General features: G+C 30.7%; 3 protein-coding genes across 3 annotated transcripts; all 3 read left to right on the top strand.

Annotated features, from left to right (window-relative positions):
• The first annotated feature begins 4,077 nt into the window (after nt 1-4,077).
• On the top strand, nt 4,078-8,529 carry LOC123910875 (uncharacterized membrane protein At3g27390-like). Its single transcript, XM_045962156.1, has 10 exons — nt 4,078-4,456; nt 5,156-5,264; nt 5,350-5,545; nt 5,921-6,057; nt 6,150-6,438; nt 6,565-6,671; nt 6,750-6,891; nt 7,077-7,272; nt 7,605-7,845; nt 8,109-8,529. Exons 1-10 carry the CDS (start codon nt 4,363-4,365, stop codon nt 8,341-8,343), a joined length of 1,746 nt encoding a protein of 581 aa, XP_045818112.1. The 5' UTR covers nt 4,078-4,362; the 3' UTR covers nt 8,344-8,529.
• A 2,008-nt stretch (nt 8,530-10,537) lies between these two features.
• LOC123909095 (early nodulin-like protein 1) lies at nt 10,538-11,412 on the top strand. Its single transcript, XM_045959870.1, has 2 exons — nt 10,538-10,742; nt 11,111-11,412. Exons 1-2 carry the CDS (start codon nt 10,538-10,540, stop codon nt 11,410-11,412), a joined length of 507 nt encoding a protein of 168 aa, XP_045815826.1.
• Nucleotides 11,413-13,746: 2,334 nt separating this feature from the next.
• On the top strand, nt 13,747-18,799 carry LOC123910874 (cystinosin homolog). Its single transcript, XM_045962155.1, has 8 exons — nt 13,747-13,951; nt 14,037-14,169; nt 15,387-15,476; nt 15,846-15,970; nt 16,169-16,211; nt 17,578-17,695; nt 17,798-17,847; nt 18,416-18,799. The coding sequence occupies exons 1-8, from the start codon at nt 13,830-13,832 to the stop codon at nt 18,584-18,586; spliced, it is 852 nt and encodes a 283-aa protein (XP_045818111.1). The 5' UTR covers nt 13,747-13,829; the 3' UTR covers nt 18,587-18,799.

Below are 18,799 nucleotides of genomic sequence, written 5' to 3'. Positions count from 1 at the left end.
CTCTGAAATGAATAGTATCACAATAATCTTTTACGGTGCTTTTTTTACTGTATTTTGCAATGCAACACAACCATTGCAGTTCTAGACATTAATAATCGATGAGTGTTTTGATCTGTTCCAAATGCATTAAATTGGTAGGAGAGAGGAAATAAAAAATAAATATTGAAAAAATAAAGAGAGACAATATTGAAGGTTTCTGAAAAATGAAAACTTGTGCTGGGTAGGGGTCTTTAATGAAAGTAATTGGAAAAAATAATTTTAAATTATGAATTTTGGAGAAGAGATTGTTTACGTCCTTTTAAAAGAAGATTGTTTCTTGACCAAAATACTATAGGTATTCTTGGTTAGGCACAAACCTTAATACATGTTTGAATACACATTAGTGCTTCCTATAAGCACATCTATTGCCTTTCTACCATGGCAAATAAAAAGCTAAAAAGTTTAGCTTCATGTTTTTTTGACACCAAAGTTTAGCTTCATGAAACATGAAAAATGTGTCGGAAGGAAGGTTTAATAGGTGGAGAAAGTGTTTAAGTATTTGAGAGAGGATATGAAACTTGTTGGAAGAGAATGTTACTTATATTATTAAATGTTTGTAATTTTTGGCTTGATTTACAAATGACTAGCTCTCCCCTATTTATAGCTTTCAAGGGAGAGTTCTACATATTTCAAGAGACTCTTCTACATAATTCTATACTTCTCTCTACTACTACATATTATGACTTCTACTAGTTATTTCTACATATCTCTAGAACATTCTTTAGACTTACTATTTATTACTAAGTTTGGGCTTAAAATTCCTAAGGCCCAAAACTAACAAACCCAAAATCAATTTACATATTCAACAAAATGCAGGTATCGACGTCGAAACAAACACTCATTTGGACGAGCAAGAGGCAGTGAATTGATGTTCTCCTCCCATGAATTACTCTGAATTGTCCTGTCCACCAAAAGATATCTTCTAGTAGTGAATTTTTACTCGAAGATATTTTTCGATATTGTAAAATCTTACTGGAAGATATCTTTCAATAGTATATTTTTCAGTGTGAGCAATATAGGAGAGAACAGTTACCAAAATATGGTACCATTGACTACAAAACGGATCATTTTCATAATCAACAATCTGATGGGTGGCCAAAATTTTGTTCACCCTGTCCAACGGTCCATCTTTGGCTTCGTCATGATCTACTCGAGGACATACAACAGCTCTTCAAACAGGGTCAATTGAATCATACACATTTTGTATATCCTGTAATGAGTAACAATGTACAATTGGAAGTGAGCGGTTCTTCGACGCATAGAATTCTAAACCCCGTCTGCTTGGCCAACGACTATGTTGTTCGATATCACATCATCAAGGATGTGAGAGTAAACAGTAGGGTTAACAAATCGGGATATGTCGGATGGCACAACATCAGTTTCTTCCCTACTAATCTAACTTACAAGCGATTATAGCTCATTTTTTTCCCTCTATTTATCCTGCATAAATTTTTGGAATTAAATCAATATTAAGGCAATTTAAAAAGCTATGCGCGGAAGAATAAAAAAGAAAAGATGTGAGGAAATTAAAATTATAGACATATATTAGAACATTAATATGCTAAGGGAAGAAGAAAACACATAGAGGAAGAATGAAGATCCAAAAATTATATTTGTTTAAGAAAAAAAATATTTTACTCATATGGAATACACCATTTAATATATCTATAATTATTCAACAGCTTATGAAACTTCAGTTCAGATAATAAGAATTAAGGAACATTATCAAAATGAGGGTGAGCACAAGAGAAGCACCGTTTAGACATATTTGTCAGCCACGATATCACTCATCACATAAGAATCACCGTTTAAGAAACAAAAAACAACTTACATGCGCAATGAGCATATTCAGTACCATGGTTCTGTTCTTAATATGAGTGTGTTGAGTTGAGCTCATAAGTCCAAATATCTGCACAAACATGCAATGTAATTTATTCGTCAAAAAAAATGCAATGTAATTTAGAAATATGATAGTAGAATTAAGGCTGCAAATAGGGGGAAAACACATGAACTTGAAATAATTGCCAAGTCACCCACCCCACCCACAAAGACAGACAGAAAATGAGAGGTAATGAAAGGAAAATGCAAATTCACATGGAATGTAAAGCTTAAGCCTCAAGTAAATCTAAGGACCAGTTGATTTATCTAGAGGTTATTTGAGTGGTTATTGGGAAGGAGAGATCAAACTCTTGAAATCTTGGAGGAAACCATGTTCTTTGCCTTATTCCTTTGTAACTATTGTATTGTGTATTTGTGTTGCATTATGGCTGTGAACCACAGAATTACTATCAATAAAGTATTTGTATTTATGTTGCATTACGAACCCTCTTCGGATTAGGCGTGTCCCTGTGTTGGACACGCGTCGGTGTACTACACCGACACATGATTACATTGAATTATGTATTTTTTTCTCAAATTATTGTCAGTATTAACATGTAAGTGTCAGTTTCCGTGCTTCATAGCATAATAAAACTCCCAAGACAATGTTAGTCATGTCTTGCTCATTGGTAGTTTTATGTCCTGCTTATTAATCGAAAAATCACTTATTGTTTTTATGTCGAAAAATCACCCAAACAAAGTGAGATAAGTAATTTCAAAATTATTGTTTGGAATCATGTTTTTAAAAGGTGACACACATAGCAATATCTTGATCATTTTGTGTGTATGGAGGAACTGATCAAGTTGAGAAGCATGGACCAAATCAAAAGCAATATCTTCCATTTTATGAAAAAAAAAAAAAAAAAAAGAAGAAGAAAATTCAAGATATAACATACAAAGTGGCTCAATAATTTTTTTAGTAAACATCAAGGTGATCCATGCTCTTTTGATTTTTCCTTCTTTTTTGCTTAAAAAAGGTGACCCTTTATAATATAATATCTTATATGATTAGTGCTGTCTACGACATGGTTGGATAATATTATATAAATTATATATTAAATATTGAACAAAACAAATAAACAAACAAAACTTATGAATCTTTTCACAACCAAGTGACAAATGAACCATACTTTGTGTCCATGGATGCAAACCATAATTGTCTCATGGTTCTAAGTAGTAACAACGCATAAAGCATGAATGATTCACAAGCACTTCTATTATGTGGTGCCATTTGTTCAATTGAGATTCATTTATAAATATAGGGGGGGGGGGGGGGGGAATCTTATGTGGACGTGTGTCTTTTTCCCTAAAACTTTTTTTTTTTTATTTAAAAAAGTGCATGCAGAAAAGCATAGCATAAAATTATTAAATGAAAAAGGAACAAATATGTGGCAAACAAAAATCAAAATCCATGCCAAACAAATTTATACTATTTCTGAATTTTGTACTACTCAACTTTAATATAAAGTTTTATCTTTTTGTTCAAATTATACATATGAGATTTAGGATTTTTTGTTACAGAATTTTTTTTTTTTTTTGTGTTCAATATATAACTTTTTCTTTTACTGAATTATATTCAATAGTTAAAGATTAATTTTTAAATTACTTCTATTTGAAAAAAACACTAGTTATCAAAAACATTGTTCAGGGAAGCTATTCAAAATAGTTTATTGTTTTAAATATATTTTGGATTTTTTTTCTAAAATCCGTAACAATGGGAGTTTTACATTCACGATATTTTGGTTAGATTGACATTGCATAGTGTTGAGAGTTTTACATTCAACAATGATATATAAATCGATTTTATTAAGTTGATTTAGTTCTAACCAAAATTGTGAGCATACCAACATGGCGTGACACAAACACAGATACTTGATTCTTTTAACTATTTTTAGTTAAGAGTTCAACTCTTAACTAATGTGTGTGAAAAAATATATGTTAAGAGAAATCAATCCCTTAACTAATCTACATTATTTAGATGAATTAATCTCCGCATTTTCATAAATATACACCCAAAAAAGAATTAGAGAAATGAGTGTTTTAGTGAATACACATACTTAATGCAATCTAGCTCACGTTCAAAGTGGTCCTTTTTTACTTTTGAAATCCAAAAAGTTGGCACTTCATTTGCTTTAAGCCCAAAATCAGCACCTAAGAAAGAAAAAAGAGATTAAAGATATGATAATACATGAGGATTTATTTGGCTAAGCATTATGTGACACTCCTTCATTCTTTTTCAAAAAATATATATAAACTATTCTTTTACCAAAAATATATATATGAACACAATCTTTGTGTTGTCTAACCTTTTAAAGAATTTCAAATAATTTATGACTCCGATAAATTAGGTGAAATGGAGATTAGGAGTGACCCTTTTGATGTTGTTCTTCTACATCTATGATTATTAGGTGAAATTTTAGTTTTTAGTATCAACTTAACAATTTAATGGAACCTCCTCAGGATTTTTGGTCATCATTATGGAGCTTGTTATGCTTTCTACCATATTTCATCTGCCTTTTTATTCTAGGCAATATTAAAGGTAATTTTAGGCTTAATTCTTCTTTATTATTTGGAATTCTATATTGTATGTTTGTATTCATTTTTTGGTGCGTTTTTTCATGCTTTATCTTCATCCAGCAATGGTAGAGTATGTTCTACATGAGGAGTATGTTCATGGCTATAAATTGAGGTTGTGGCTGCATTTATACACTTAGAACTTTTATATTGCGATAAAATGTGGGCAAATGGGGTTACAATGTTACTGCAGAGACCTCTAAACCAATAAAAGCTTGAGCACGATTGAGATGAGTAATTGTCTAAGTCTCCAAAATTATGATGTTATTCCATCAAACTTTGATTTCTATTTAAAACGAGTTTTCAAGAAACTTGATTATGAAGGAATTATTAATGATTTTGTGGTACAAAATATAAAAACGGTGAATAATTAATTATAAGGGTACTATATTTTTTTTGGTCAAGGTAGTCTAGTGGTTAGAAATTTCACCTTTAAGGTGGATCAGTGAGTTGTGTGGGGCTACTGCATATATAATGTGATGCCCCTACCAACTGAACTAAGCTCACGGAAATACTATTTTTTTTTTGTTCACCCAAGACACCTAAGTTCTAAGGACCGGCCCGTATAAAACCATTATAATTCGGCGTGATTACAGTTGTAGACTGCAATTTATAACTATGAGTATGATTGTAAGCTTACATTTCTCAAACTTTTTATTTTCAGGTATCATTTTCTGTCCATTAGTATGCTTAATAATGACAATTGGAAATTCAGCTATCATACTTGGTCTTTGGTGCATACATACTATTTGGACATATTACTGTGTTCTAAGGTACTTTTCTTAGCTTCAACAAATCTATCAATTTTTTTAGATTTTTTATTATTTTAATCCTATTGATTTCCCTAACTTACTACAGATGTAAACAATTAGGACCATTATTGAAGCTTGTGATATGCACAATTCTACTACCAGTGTTGTTGATTTTATGGCCAGTTATTGGAATTATTGGAAGTATTTTAGGTGGAATAGCTTATGGATTTCTTTCACCATTATTTGCTACTTTTCAAGCTATTGATGAAGGAAAAGATAACAAAATTCTCCACTGTTTTATTGTATGTTAGTTAATCGAATGCGTGGTTAGTTATATTCAGTTGACGGTTAATATATAGAACAAGGTGTCGCAACTTATTATATATCTATTGAACACAATTAACTATGACTTTGAATGTTATTTATCACGATTTTCATGTGTATATTTGAACACGAATTGTGCTTAATGCATATCATACATATTTGAGCACTTGAAAGTCATGTATATACGAACACCTGAAAGTTGTGATTAGTGAGTTCGAAATCGCGGTTAATTATGTCCAGTAGATGATTAATGAGTTTCAACACCTTGTGGCAACAATCCAAATCACTGTCGAAATTTGTTTTCGAATTTGTATGTCAAGGTATCTATATCTGATTTCATATTCCGTCCGCAGGATGGAACATGGAGCAGTATTTTGAAAAGCTTTGATATTGTGAAGGATGTAAGAGATGCATGCTTCCATACTTATTTCTCTGTTATGGATGACCTACGACAAGAAGGACCACCGATCGGAAAATATTATGAGATCAGGTTTGATGTCATTACATTTCGCTCAAGTGTCTGCTCACTTATCGGTGAATATGAGTCATACTCGACAGTTTTTTTTAATTTTTTTTATGCAGGCCACATTATCTTCCTGGTGCTATTGTAGCTGCAATTCTCGGAATCATAGTTGATGTACCGGTTATATCATTGGTTGCTATATGTAAAGTTCCATACATGCTTTTCAAAGGGTGGAACCGTTTGTTTCGTGACCTCATCGGTCGTGAAGGTCCTTTCTTGGAGACAATATGTATGCCTTTTGCAGGTCTAGCTATCCTTCTATGGCCATTGGCTGTTATTGTCGCGTTTCTGGCATCTGTGATAGCAAGTATCTTTCTCGGTGCTCGCGCTGGACTTATTGCCTATCAGGTTAATCCTCAATAAGATTTTCAATCTCTATTGATATTTTTGCTGTTATAGCCTTTTGTATTGTGCTATATGAAGTACCGACACAAACACATACAAATATTGACACATAGAGAGATAACAATGCAGGAGTCGTCTTTCTTGTTTGGTCTTCGGTACATTTTTGCAACTTTGTCTCTTTACGACGAATATAGTAATGATGTTCTTGACATGCCAGAAGGATCATGCTTCCCAAGGTTTTATTCTTCTTTCCTTCCTAAAACTTGTTGTTTTGAGATTTGAAGTTAATGATTCTCTTGGCTTGTGTTGGATAGGCCTAAATATCGACGAAAAAAGATTGAAATATCACAAACAACTTCAAATTCAAATTCCATCTCAAGAACTACGACCTTAACAAAGACTATTTCGCGTACAATTTCTCTAACTAATAACATAGCCGAGTTAAAACCATTTGAGGTAATCATGTTTTCCCACATTTTCTACAATCGCATGTCACAGATTGTTTGATCAAAATCGGATAGCTGACATTTCAATTACGTGATTTGAGTCAAAATTCACAGTTAAAATGCGAGTTGTCATATTTTGACAGAACAGCTAGTAATTTGCAACTACTAAATAAATGTTGCTCATGAGTTATGTAGCTATTGGATGGATTATGCAAGGAATGTCTTCAAGTAGGAGAAACATTGGTTACTCAAGGATTAATAACACATGATGACATTCAAGAAGCCATGTTTGGTAAAGAAAGTAAAGTTATTAGTATTGGTTTGCCAGCTTATTGTCTACTTCAGGCCCTTTTGCGCTCTATTAAAGCCGATTCCCCCGGTATATTGATAAGTAAGTTAAGTACTTGTTACTGTTTAGTTGTCTTTAGGCCCTGTTTGGATAAACAACTTAATTAAGCGCTTGTCATATAAGAGCTTATGTATAAACTATTTATATAACAAAAGATAAAATGAAGTCAAATTGTTGTATATAATCTATAAGTTGTTTTCATGTGTTATGCTCGAGAGCTTATAGAAATAAGTTGAAAATGTCATATGCTGTTCTGTCAAGCTAGTCAATCCAAACAGGTCATTAAATTTAGTTATATTTTTTCTTCCTATTTTTTTTCTAATGGTGAAGTTCATTTGCATTATAAGTGACTTTTTATAACTTCCTCAATGTAGCTGATGATACTGAACTAACTACAACAAACAGACCAAAGGAGAAGTTTTTTGAATGGTTTCTTAATCCACTTTTGATCATTAAGGATCAAATCAAAGCTGAAAATCTTTCTGTACCAGAAGAGGACTACCTCTGCAAATTAGTTCTCTTCAATTGTGATTCTGATAGGGTAAAAAATTTAACTTTTGGTCCTCCTCCGGAATCCGACCGCAAGCTCGCTGAACTCGATGCATTGGCTAGAAGGTAAATATCACAATAAATCAAGTAACTAAATTATTTACGAGAAAATGGAATATACTCTGCCAGCATAAATTAGTTTTACACTGACATCCAATAAGAATTCAGTATTTTGTTGTTAATTTTTAATATGCGGTTGCAAAGTAGGGTTATATTGCAATATGATGAATTCTTATCGAATGTCAATATAAAACTAATTTACACGATCAGTGCATCTCCGTTAAATTGATTAGTTGTTTTCAATAACTTTTGTACTTATTATTGCAAAGGCTTCAAGGTATCACGAAATTTATCACAAGGTTTCCGACATACAAAAGGCGATTTGATGTTCTTGTGAACACATTATCTGAAGAGCTTGCTGATAAACATGGAACTTCAACAATAATCAGATCAAAGAGTGCTTTTCCTCGTATTTTTAGTTTGAAATCCTTCAAAGTTAACAAAAGTAGTGGTTCTTTTGATGAAGAATCTGAATATGGAAGAGATTCAGAAACTTCATTATAGTAATAGTAAATAGTAATATCATTATGAAAGATAATGTATCATATATATGCCTTGTTAATAGTCTATATATAACACCACATAGTGTGGCGGCTGACAATAAGAAAAAAGAACAGAAAATCAATTACACTGATAAATGGTGTGGAGTTGATCTTGGCAAATTTTTTGGTGATGCATTCACAATACCAATCACAAGTGGAAAGCTTAACATGACAAATAGATTAAGAAACTGAATGTAAGGTATGGTATACTCATTTTCATCATTTGTTCTGTTTCGATGCATGGCAACTTGTTGTGAATTCGAACCGAAAACCACACCAATAACCAATAGTAGAACCAACTATCTTTAGTGTGTGGGACAAATGAATTGAAGCAACCAAATAAAAAAAAATGAATGAGCAATTAAACACAAAGCTAAAACTATGAAAGCAATAAAGAACACGATGAAATTGTTTACCCAGTTCGGTTAACACCAACCTACTCTGTGGGAGAGGGAGCTCTCCGTTCTACTATCAATAGAAAACTTGATTACAATGAGATTCACCACAACAGTTACAAGATTTAGAGTTTTCCTAAATCTACCATTTTCCCGAATCTCTTCCCGTGACAAAGAGATTCAATCAATAAGTGTTTCTAAGGTGTTACAATCACTTCCCCAACCCTAGAGATTACCCAAGAGAAACTCTCTAACACTCTAGCCTTCATGTTGGAGAAAGAACCCTAAAAATCACATTTTTCCTCCCTCTTTCGGCTGCAAAACGCAGCAGAAAACATATATATCAGATGAACTGCGCATGGCGCAGCACCACCTGCGCATAGCGCAGCCAACAGATCAAGAAACCAATTCTTGAAACAACAATCGCGGCATGGCGCAGCCCCTACTGCGCATGGGGCATGGCACAGGGGCATGACTCTGTTTTCTGCATCATCATTTTGAAGACAAACTCCAACACAAATGATTTAAGAAACTAAATGTTGAAATCATGCTTTATATCATTCAGTTCCTATATACATTGACTAATTGAATAGGTAATTATTTCATAGAGCTTATTGCTAATTAATATAAACTCATGGTTTTCTTTATCAAGTGATTGTAACTGCTCTTATAGTTCATATATATGTGCTCTATGACTTATGAATGATGAATGTATGATTGGAAGCTTTACTTTTTGGTTAAGCGGTGTTTTAACTTGTAGAAACAAAATCACTTTGATCTTTTCACAACATATTCTCGTGAGTACATTTCCGTTAACAATTAATTAGAGTAAATTGAATTAGTTTTTGTTCCTATAATTGTTTTTTGAGAATACTGAAAATTATTCAGTGTCAAGTGTTACTAATATTTATATTAGTATTATATTGTTCTAGGGGTGATCAAAGTATCACTAGTTCCTTCAAATAAAGAATGACATTAGTACCATTATCTCGTTCATTTGAGAATGATCTTAGTACCATATTGAATGACCTCAATGCCATTATATTGATTGATATTGTAGTATCATCAATACATGTGGTATTGTAATACCACATGTGGTATCGTAGTACCGGTGATTCATAGATTGATGTTGTAATATCAATTTGAGTGATATTGTAGTACCACTGAATCACTGATGAATCATAGATTGATGTCTTAACATCAATTTGAGTGGTATTGTAGTACCATTCAAGAAGATGTATTCTTTAACCTATTTCTACCGTACAGTAGCATATCGGTATACAGTTGTAACTGAGCTGTTTTATCCTGGGACTGCGTGGTTAATAGTCTGCTTGCACAATTTTGGGCAATACCACAAAACGTCTTAAAGAGAGTGACCTAGTCCGCGACTCAACCCAATAATGTCTTCGATGGCTAAAAATTATTTTTTAAACAGTTTTTTAAATCCGAAAACAACAGTATCTTGTAAGTTTATGTATCTATTATTTTTCCCTCTAATTTTCCAACTTCGTTTATGTAATTAATTAATTAATTACCAAATATAATTGTTCAAAGATAACATATATGACTTGTACATGTAACCACCCACTACTTCCATTTCACATTCAACTCTACTAAAACCAACTTCACCACTCTCTCTATAACCACATCTATAAATTAACTTACCAATTATTTCCTCTAAACTTTCACCACAAAACAAAACTCTTGCATAACTCACATTACTATTCGCACTCCCCCCATATAAAAACACACTTGAAAACAATGGCTTCTTCTTTCTCCTTAAATTCCACCATCCAACTAGTGATTCTCTTTGCTCTTTTCTCTTGTCTACACTTTTCTATTGTAACTTCTTCTCATGAATTTCAAGTTGGTGGCTTAAAAGGTTGGGTTGTTCCACCTTCTAATGACACTGATATGTACAATGTTTGGGCTTCCAATAATAGGTTCCAAATTGGTGATTCCATCCGTATGCACTTTATCACTCTTTAATTTCTTTTCATTTCATGCATAAAATAATAATTTAGGTTTTAAATTTTCTCTACTATAAAAGTTGAAATAGCAAAGAATATTTAGAGATATAAAAAAGTAAAATTTGTTCCTAATTTATGGTGTTTTTTTTTGGTACATGTTCCTAATTTATAGTTAAGTGTTAAAGACTATAAATTTATAGTTAAGTGTTAAAGATTACGGTCAAAAAAAAAAGTTAAGTGTTAAAGATGACATATTTGGTGAGATCTTTTTTTAATAAATTTTTTAAAAAATTAAATATAGTAGACATTTTTTAATGAAAAAAAAAATAGGCTATTAAAAGTTTCCATTTTTTTATGTGTGTAGATTTCAAGTACAAGAAGGATTCAGTGATGGAAGTTGGCAAGGAAAATTACAACGATTGCAATGCAACACAACCAACATTTTTCTCAAACAATGGAAACACAGAATTCAAGTTAGATCATTCAGGAACATTCTACTTCATTAGTGGTGCATCAGGACATTGTGAGAAAGGACAAAAAATGATTGTGAGGGTCATGATTCAAGATGTTCATCCCAAGTCTTCTGCCTACCATGTTTCTGTTTTTCCAATTGGTGTCTTTGAAATTATCTTTGCTTTAGGATTTGTTGTTTCCTATTTAATTTGAGTTTACTTAGGATTTGAATTTGTTTGCTGTTCGCAATAGTGCAATTAGTTTTCATTTTTCCATGTCTTTTAATTTTGTTTGCCTTAAATTTGATTCTAGGTTTGGTATATGATGACATTAAGGTCATGGGATTTGTTTGTTTAATTTGGAATATTATTTCATGCATGTTACATTATATTATTATTATTATTATTATTAATGGTATTTGAAACGTTTCTTAGTTTTCCTGACTTGAAAATAAATGTTCTGCAAGAACGATGATACTCCATCTGTTCCATTTTAAGTATCGTTTGAGAATCGTGTGCACTATTTATATAATATAATTTTACAATATTTTTTATAGATATATAAAAAATGTTAACATTTAAAATATTGTTTAATTTGTGTCATGATAAGTATTTTCAAAATATAATTCTTTTTATAATATTTTATAATATATAATTAAAAATATTAGCGATTAAAATTATATATTGCCATGTGAGCCATTATCTAAAACAACACTTAAAAAGTAACCGGACAGGATATATGATTTCATTAACACTTATATCGTTACATTTATTTACACTAGCATGTTTAGCGCAAATAATTGGAACATATGTGAAAAATATAATTGATGGTTTTATACTTCCTTTGATGCTTTTTATAAGAAATTTTTTACTTTATTTCAGATTTATTCAATAATTAATGTATTTTGTTTATATTATAGACCGAATATATTAGTTATTCAATAAACTTAAAAAATTGACCGTTTCTTATAAAAATGACATGAGAAAGTATCAATAAAAACTCTTAGATCAAAGAAAAACATGAATGGGTTAATATACTCCCTCCGTTCATTTTTATAAGGAACATTTTGGGAAAATTTTTTAGTCCTTTTTATAAGAAATTTTGATCAATTTTTAAATGTTTTAAATGTTCAATTTCACTTATGCTCTTATTTATTATGACAGAGAATTTAAAATAAGTAAGTTAGTTGAATAAAGAGTAATTAAATAAGGGTATACATGGAATAAATTTAAATTTATAAGAGTATTAAATGAAAATAATAATGTTAAATGTGCTTCATTGATCTGTGTGATTTTTTTTCAAAGTGTTCCTTATAAAAAGGACCGGAGGTAGTATTAATTTTAGCACATGATTAATTAAAGACAGATAATATAATTTGGGCTGCAAATTAGTTTTTCAAGAGCGATTAGGAAAGAGAAAAAAAAATTTGGCTTCCTACCTATTTTCTCGCACTCCCTTTCTAAATTGCATTTTTATCGACGTTATAAAAATGATAAATTTGACACATCATGTAGTTCTCTACTTAAATAGATGATGTGCAAAATCTTGAAATTTTTAGTATTTTATAATATTCTATACTTAAAATTTCAAGATTTTGCACGTTCCCTACTTAAGTAGAGAACCGAATCCATTACTTAAGTAGACAACTATACGAATGTCAAATTTCTCATTTTATAATATGGCAGTGTGCCAAAAAAATTCTCTAAAAAGTAAAGAGAGGAACAAAGAAAAAGAATGTAGAATTTAGATTTACTTTGAAGAGAGGGGACCATCAAATAGTTATATCAGGGTATATCTTAGTTGGTAGGACATTATATAAAAATTAGAATTAGACTTTAGATTTCACACTCATTTATTTTAATCGCTAAAATTGATAGTAAGTTGTGTCACTTATCTACAAGTCCATAGTGTCCACCATGTCTCATCATCAGTGATTTATTTTTTCTGTTTCTTTATTTTTCTATGACAAAATTATTCAAGTCATATCATATATAAAAATAAAATAATAAAAAAATGGGAAAGGAGGTTGCATTCCGATTCCATATGACGGTTCCCAAGTTTATTATCCTTTGCAATTCGGTGCAGTTATCCTTATATTTATAATTTTGGGTCAATTCTAAGATGCACAAATGCATCATGTTTTTAATAGTGCACAAATTAATGATATCATTATAACGAATATGAGTTTTACAAAATTCATTGTTAGATTGATAGTTTATATCATATAGATCATTCATGTCAAATTTTAAAAAAATTAAAAATAATATGATATATTATTGAGACTCATCAAGATTAACGGTATATTTTCGTGAGGTGAATCTGAAACCAATTTATCAGCTTATAAATGTATAATTGTAATTGATCACTTAAATGTACTAATTTATCAGCTTAGATCAAGTATCATAGATCATTTTGATCTTGTTCTCCACTTAAAAAAAATTTCATGTCAGCTTTTAACAAATTGTTCTCCACTTAAATAGAATCTTGATGTGTCAATTTTTAAGTGAAAAACATAACCAAAAGAGTGTATGACAAACATGCCTATAATTATTTTTGGTATTTCCAATTTGGCTTGTCTTGTACTAGTATATAAATATATAAACCTAAAAGTTAGAGGATATATTCATAAGATGGAGATACCATGGAACTCAGATACCCTTAAAGTAGTATACACCGTGTTTGGATGGGTTGCTTTTGTAGTTTGGTCTAGTAGTTTCTATCCTCAATTTTTCTTGAACTTCTCAAGGAAAAGGTACTGAATATTTTCTTATATCTCACTATATATTGGTTTTTCTATTGAAATCAAGTTTTTTTAATTGATAAGTTGAAAATTGTAGTGTGGTTGGATTGAACTTCAACTATTTGCTATTGAACAACACCAAACACACCTTATACCTCATCTACAACGCATCTTTGTACTTCAGCCCTACTATTCAATTTCAATATCACCAAAAATATGGCTTTGATCAGGTAGTTGTTTATTTATTTAATCAGGTTTTTTTTCCTCTTCCTTTTTCATTTTATCTTCATGTGTATTTTCATGTTTCCAATTGATAAATGTGTATGCATGTTTGGATCTAAAAGTTGAGGCCTAAACTCATTTTAAAACAAATTGAATATTGTAGCCTCTCAAAGATTAGGTTTTTTTTTTATATATCCAATTTAAAGACCGACTAATTTGAGAGGTGTAATCCCACTGTTGACTTGCGGTGCTAATTTAAAGTCAGAGTTTTGTTCTATATAAATGAACTAACCCACTAAAATTGACATCAGAAAAATTGAACACAAAATCTTAAGAGAAACACAATTCAAAATTTCAAACTAATACCGCTAAATAAATCCAAGAGACAAATGTTTATATTTAATTATAGTTTATGAGAACTCATTAACCCAAAAATAAAATAAAATATATTAACATGCAGGAGTTGGGACGGTGGTGTAAGTTTAACCTTTTCTCTATATTTTATATTAAATTTTTCTGATGTCAATTTGTGTGATAGTTTTGTTCAAAAAATTTGTGTGATACTATTTTTTTTTCTTTTAAATAGTTTATTGAATACTGTTAAAGCTTAATCAATTTCAATAACATATCAAATGATTTTAGATTTTTATAGAATTGAACATGATTGATCTATATGATATAAACTTTCAATCCAACGGTAGATTTTGTAAAATTTATATTCGTTGAAGCGTTATTGAGCGGTGTAACATTACTCAAATGTTACACCGTTTGTAATTTGATCCCTCCTCTATATACCTATATATATATAGTACGACGTCCTCTGTCAACTGAGTAAAGATCACGAGAGCGTATAATGGTGATGGGTGAATTCTAATAGCTTCAATTAGGCACGCTAGAAAATATTTTCCTTTTATGTATAAAAAAAATCAATTCAACTAATAGAGTACTTACTAAATATATAGCCGAGTTAGATAACTCCAAGTCCAACTTGTAACCCATGTGGGGCATCAAAGAGGTGACACATGGATTAGGAATTGCCAGGTTGAGCTAGTGGCTGCACTTTGTCGGATATTTTAAAATTTAGATAGATATGAATCATATTTTACTTATACAGATATTTTAAGATGGGGCTTGCATTGCACTTATCCATATTTCTAATTAGCAATGTCAAAAAATATTTTGAAAAGTATATACTCCCTCGGATCATATTTCTTTACTATTGCAGATGATACCTGTAGCTGCAAATGACGTTGCCTTCTCAACACATGCTGTTTTGCTAACAATAGTGTTATTATTCCAAGTTGTAATATATGAGGTATTGTTCAACAATCAATGTGTTGGATATATTAATATTAATGAAAAAAATGATAAATATTACATTTGCTTATAATTAAAAAAAATGATAAATATTACATTGATATTCTTTTTTGTCCATTATCCTAGTGACTAAAAATTTCACTTTAGAGGTGAATAAATGGAGTATACAGGGTTCGAACCCGGCTCCTGCACATTCTGTAATATGTCTCTACCAACTGAGCTAAGCTACTATAACATTACTATTTTAAAGTGGTAATTATTTTTATTTTTATGATCAATGAATAGAGTAATTTAAATTCAATTTAATCTATAACATTACATGTAGAGCTAATGATTTTACATTTTGTCTTTTTTTGTTTTTTTTCAGCGTGGAAATCAATCAATTTCAAAAATTACAATGGGAATTATCATTGTGGTTTGGATTACTGTTGGAGTTTGTTCCTTCATAGCATTCCCTTCCAAATCTTGGCTTTGGCTAATTTCCATCTTTAAGTAAAATATTTTTACTTGCATCATCATCTCCTACGAAATAAATTAAATGTTCTCTTGGTCAATTGATAAAATTTAAACTAAGACATCAAATTTAGAAAGCATGATGAAAAATGTTTGTCAATTTCCATGTAGTACCTTAAATCAATATTTGGTTATATTTCAATTCATAACTAACTTAAAAATTGATATATTGTGCAGCACAATGCAAGTAGTTCTGGCAACTATCAAATATATTCCACAGGTTAGAATTTTTTTTCATCTCACTTTCTAAAGAATATGAAAACCTTAAAGGCATATTTATTTAATTGAAATATATATAAGACATACCTTTTTGTTACATGATTCAAAAACCTTAGAATGTTGAATAATTTAGTTATAGATGTCTCTGAGATTGAGTTTCAATGTGGTCGAGATTCGATGCAGTCATGCTCATGTATTTGGTAAGGTTGAAGTCGTCCGATCAAAGATTAGATTCTCTAAATTTCAACTTAGATTTTATATTAAACCGTTGTTTTCCGATTTGAAAATAAGGTTAAGAAAATAATGGCACAAAAGAAATTACTGGATGGAGTCCCGAACTAGATCGCTCTTTATACCGTATTAATGATGCACTATAGAATTTGGGCAGAATTACACTTGAATAACCACTCGAATATTGATATGCAGACCAATCAGAACAGAAAAGAAAAATTGAAAACTGAAGTGAGCAGAGAGAGAAGAAAGAGATTTTGAATTGTTTTGGAGTAAGTTGAAGACCGAGAGGAAGCCTCTATTTATAGAGGAGCTACGAAAAATGAAATGGAGAGAAAAACGGGAAGCTTATCAGTTACCAAACAGATCTAATCCGTAAGAATTTGATCGAATTAATCGTAGGGAACAAACGAAAATGTGCGCCTAACAGATATATATGAGCGATATCTGTTCAGATATAGTGGAACAAAAATGGATTGGATTAAGCGTGGACAAATCTGTTTCGTAACTAATAATCACTAAGTCAGTCGAGCCGGCCGAATTTGATCAAGTGTGGACGAGAGTCTATTTCGTAATTGATAACCACTTAGTCAACTTAGTTGACCGGACGGCAGCGGCGCACGCGTTATATATTAAACGGTTGTACATGCGTGAGCCTCTGTTTACAAAACATGGTACTCCTTAGGGTACATTTCTAGTAGTCACGTCACTTCAATATATAAACACTACTAAAGTGAGTAATTCCTCCAATTTAAAACTATTAAACTTTTTTCAATTAACACTATACTCTTAGTTCAAAGTGAGTAATTCCTCCAATTTACAACTTATTAAACTTTTTTCAATTCACCCTTACACTCTTACTTCAAAACTTGTGTTTATATCTTACCAAATTCCTTCCAAAGTCCAACTTGTTCCAATTTAAACAAATAACAAAAAATTGTCTTGATATCTGAATTGTCCAATGATCAGACGGTTTCAAGGTGCTGATAATATTGCATGTTGATGTGACTACATTAATCCTATTCCATGTTTGTGCTAATAATTGACATCTTGTTCTTGTTATAAAAATAAAATTTGGACACCTAGCTAGTTTTGCTACACACATATTAGACTAATAATTGTCATGTAAAATATAGGCATTTATGAATTTCATGATCAAGAGCACTGATGGATTTAGCATTGGGAATGTGTTCTTAGATTTCTTGGGAGGATTGGCAAATTATGCTCAAATGGTTACACAGTCAATTGATCAAAGTATGTTTCTATTTTCAAATTCACATTATATCATTCCAAATTATTTGATGCATCAATTCATATAATGACATTTCTTAATTTTTTATTTATTTCATTTTATAGATTCTTGGGTTAATTTTTCTGGAAACCTTGGCAAAGTATTGTTATCTTTGGTAAGCATTAATCCTTTTGTAGTAGTATGTCTATGGCTTTTTAAGGCTGAATTTTTAGCTTATAGCTTATATGACCAAAAAAGACATGTTTGGTAAATATTTTTAAAAAAGAGCTTATAGTCTATTTTATTAGCTTATAGCTTATTTTTCAAACGCTATTTCATGTAGCTTATGAGCTTATATATAGCTTATCAATTTTTTGTCTAATTTTACCTTTGCAATCTTACTTGAAAAAAATTAAATATTATTTAAACACATCTTTTTTATGTGATTTCATAATTATAAGTTAGTTCAACTGCTAATTTTACCAAACACTATAAATTCAATCAGCTAGCTTATTCGCTATAAAACTTATTCGCTACAAATTCAATCAATTAGCTTATTCACTATAAACTATCCATCATTTTTTACCGAACAGAGCCTATGCATAACCTAATTATACAAGTGTATGAATAGTTATTAATCTCTTCATAATTAAACAAAGAAAACATTTTCTTAAACTAAAAGCATAAATTTTCTAGACATGAAATAGTTACTCATGTATATAATATTGTAACACATTTTTCAGGTGTGCATGTTCTTTGATCTTCTTTTCATGTTTCAACATTATGTGTTGTATCCTTCAAAGAAAACATCATCCGATCCTCCTTCTATACTTGATGACAAAATCACAGAGCCCCTCATTAAGTCTCAAAATCAGCCAGAAGCAACAAATTTTCCAGTGGTTGAAAATGTTTGAAATTGTAATTAAGTTTTGTCACACTACATATTAATGTAGATAATTAGTTACCTGTATGGTTTTACTATGTATAGGTAATGTTTATTTGTAGCGGCTTTGCCTAATATGAACAAGTTGATCAAATGGTGCATGGTGCACCACTTGTCAATAACTCTATGACGAATACAAATTTTATAAAATACACCATTTGATCGAAAGTTTATATCATATAGA

The sequence above is a fragment of the Trifolium pratense genome, linkage group LG2 (assembly GCF_020283565.1).
Source record: "Trifolium pratense cultivar HEN17-A07 linkage group LG2, ARS_RC_1.1, whole genome shotgun sequence".
Lineage (NCBI taxonomy): Eukaryota > Viridiplantae > Streptophyta > Magnoliopsida > Fabales > Fabaceae > Trifolium > Trifolium pratense.
This window is presented reverse-complemented; position numbering and strand designations above follow the sequence as displayed.

Bases quoted from the DNA above. Each gene is read 5' to 3' on its own strand.
- LOC123910874 (XM_045962155.1), top strand. From the start codon at position 13,830: ATGGAGATACCATGGAACTCAGATACCCTTAAAGTAGTATACACCGTG. The intron at 15,971-16,168 runs GTAAAATATTTT...TATATTGTGCAG, and splicing joins TGGCTAATTTCCATCTTTAA to CACAATGCAAGTAGTTCTGG. The intron at 17,696-17,797 runs GTATGTTTCTAT...TTCATTTTATAG, and splicing joins TACACAGTCAATTGATCAAA to ATTCTTGGGTTAATTTTTCT.
- LOC123910875 (XM_045962156.1), top strand. From the start codon at position 4,363: ATGGAACCTCCTCAGGATTTTTGGTCATCATTATGGAGCTTGTTATGC. The intron at 6,439-6,564 runs GTTAATCCTCAA...ATAACAATGCAG, and splicing joins CTGGACTTATTGCCTATCAG to GAGTCGTCTTTCTTGTTTGG. The intron at 6,672-6,749 runs GTTTTATTCTTC...TGTGTTGGATAG, and splicing joins GAAGGATCATGCTTCCCAAG to GCCTAAATATCGACGAAAAA.
- LOC123909095 (XM_045959870.1), top strand. From the start codon at position 10,538: ATGGCTTCTTCTTTCTCCTTAAATTCCACCATCCAACTAGTGATTCTC. The intron at 10,743-11,110 runs GTATGCACTTTA...TTATGTGTGTAG, and splicing joins CCAAATTGGTGATTCCATCC to ATTTCAAGTACAAGAAGGAT.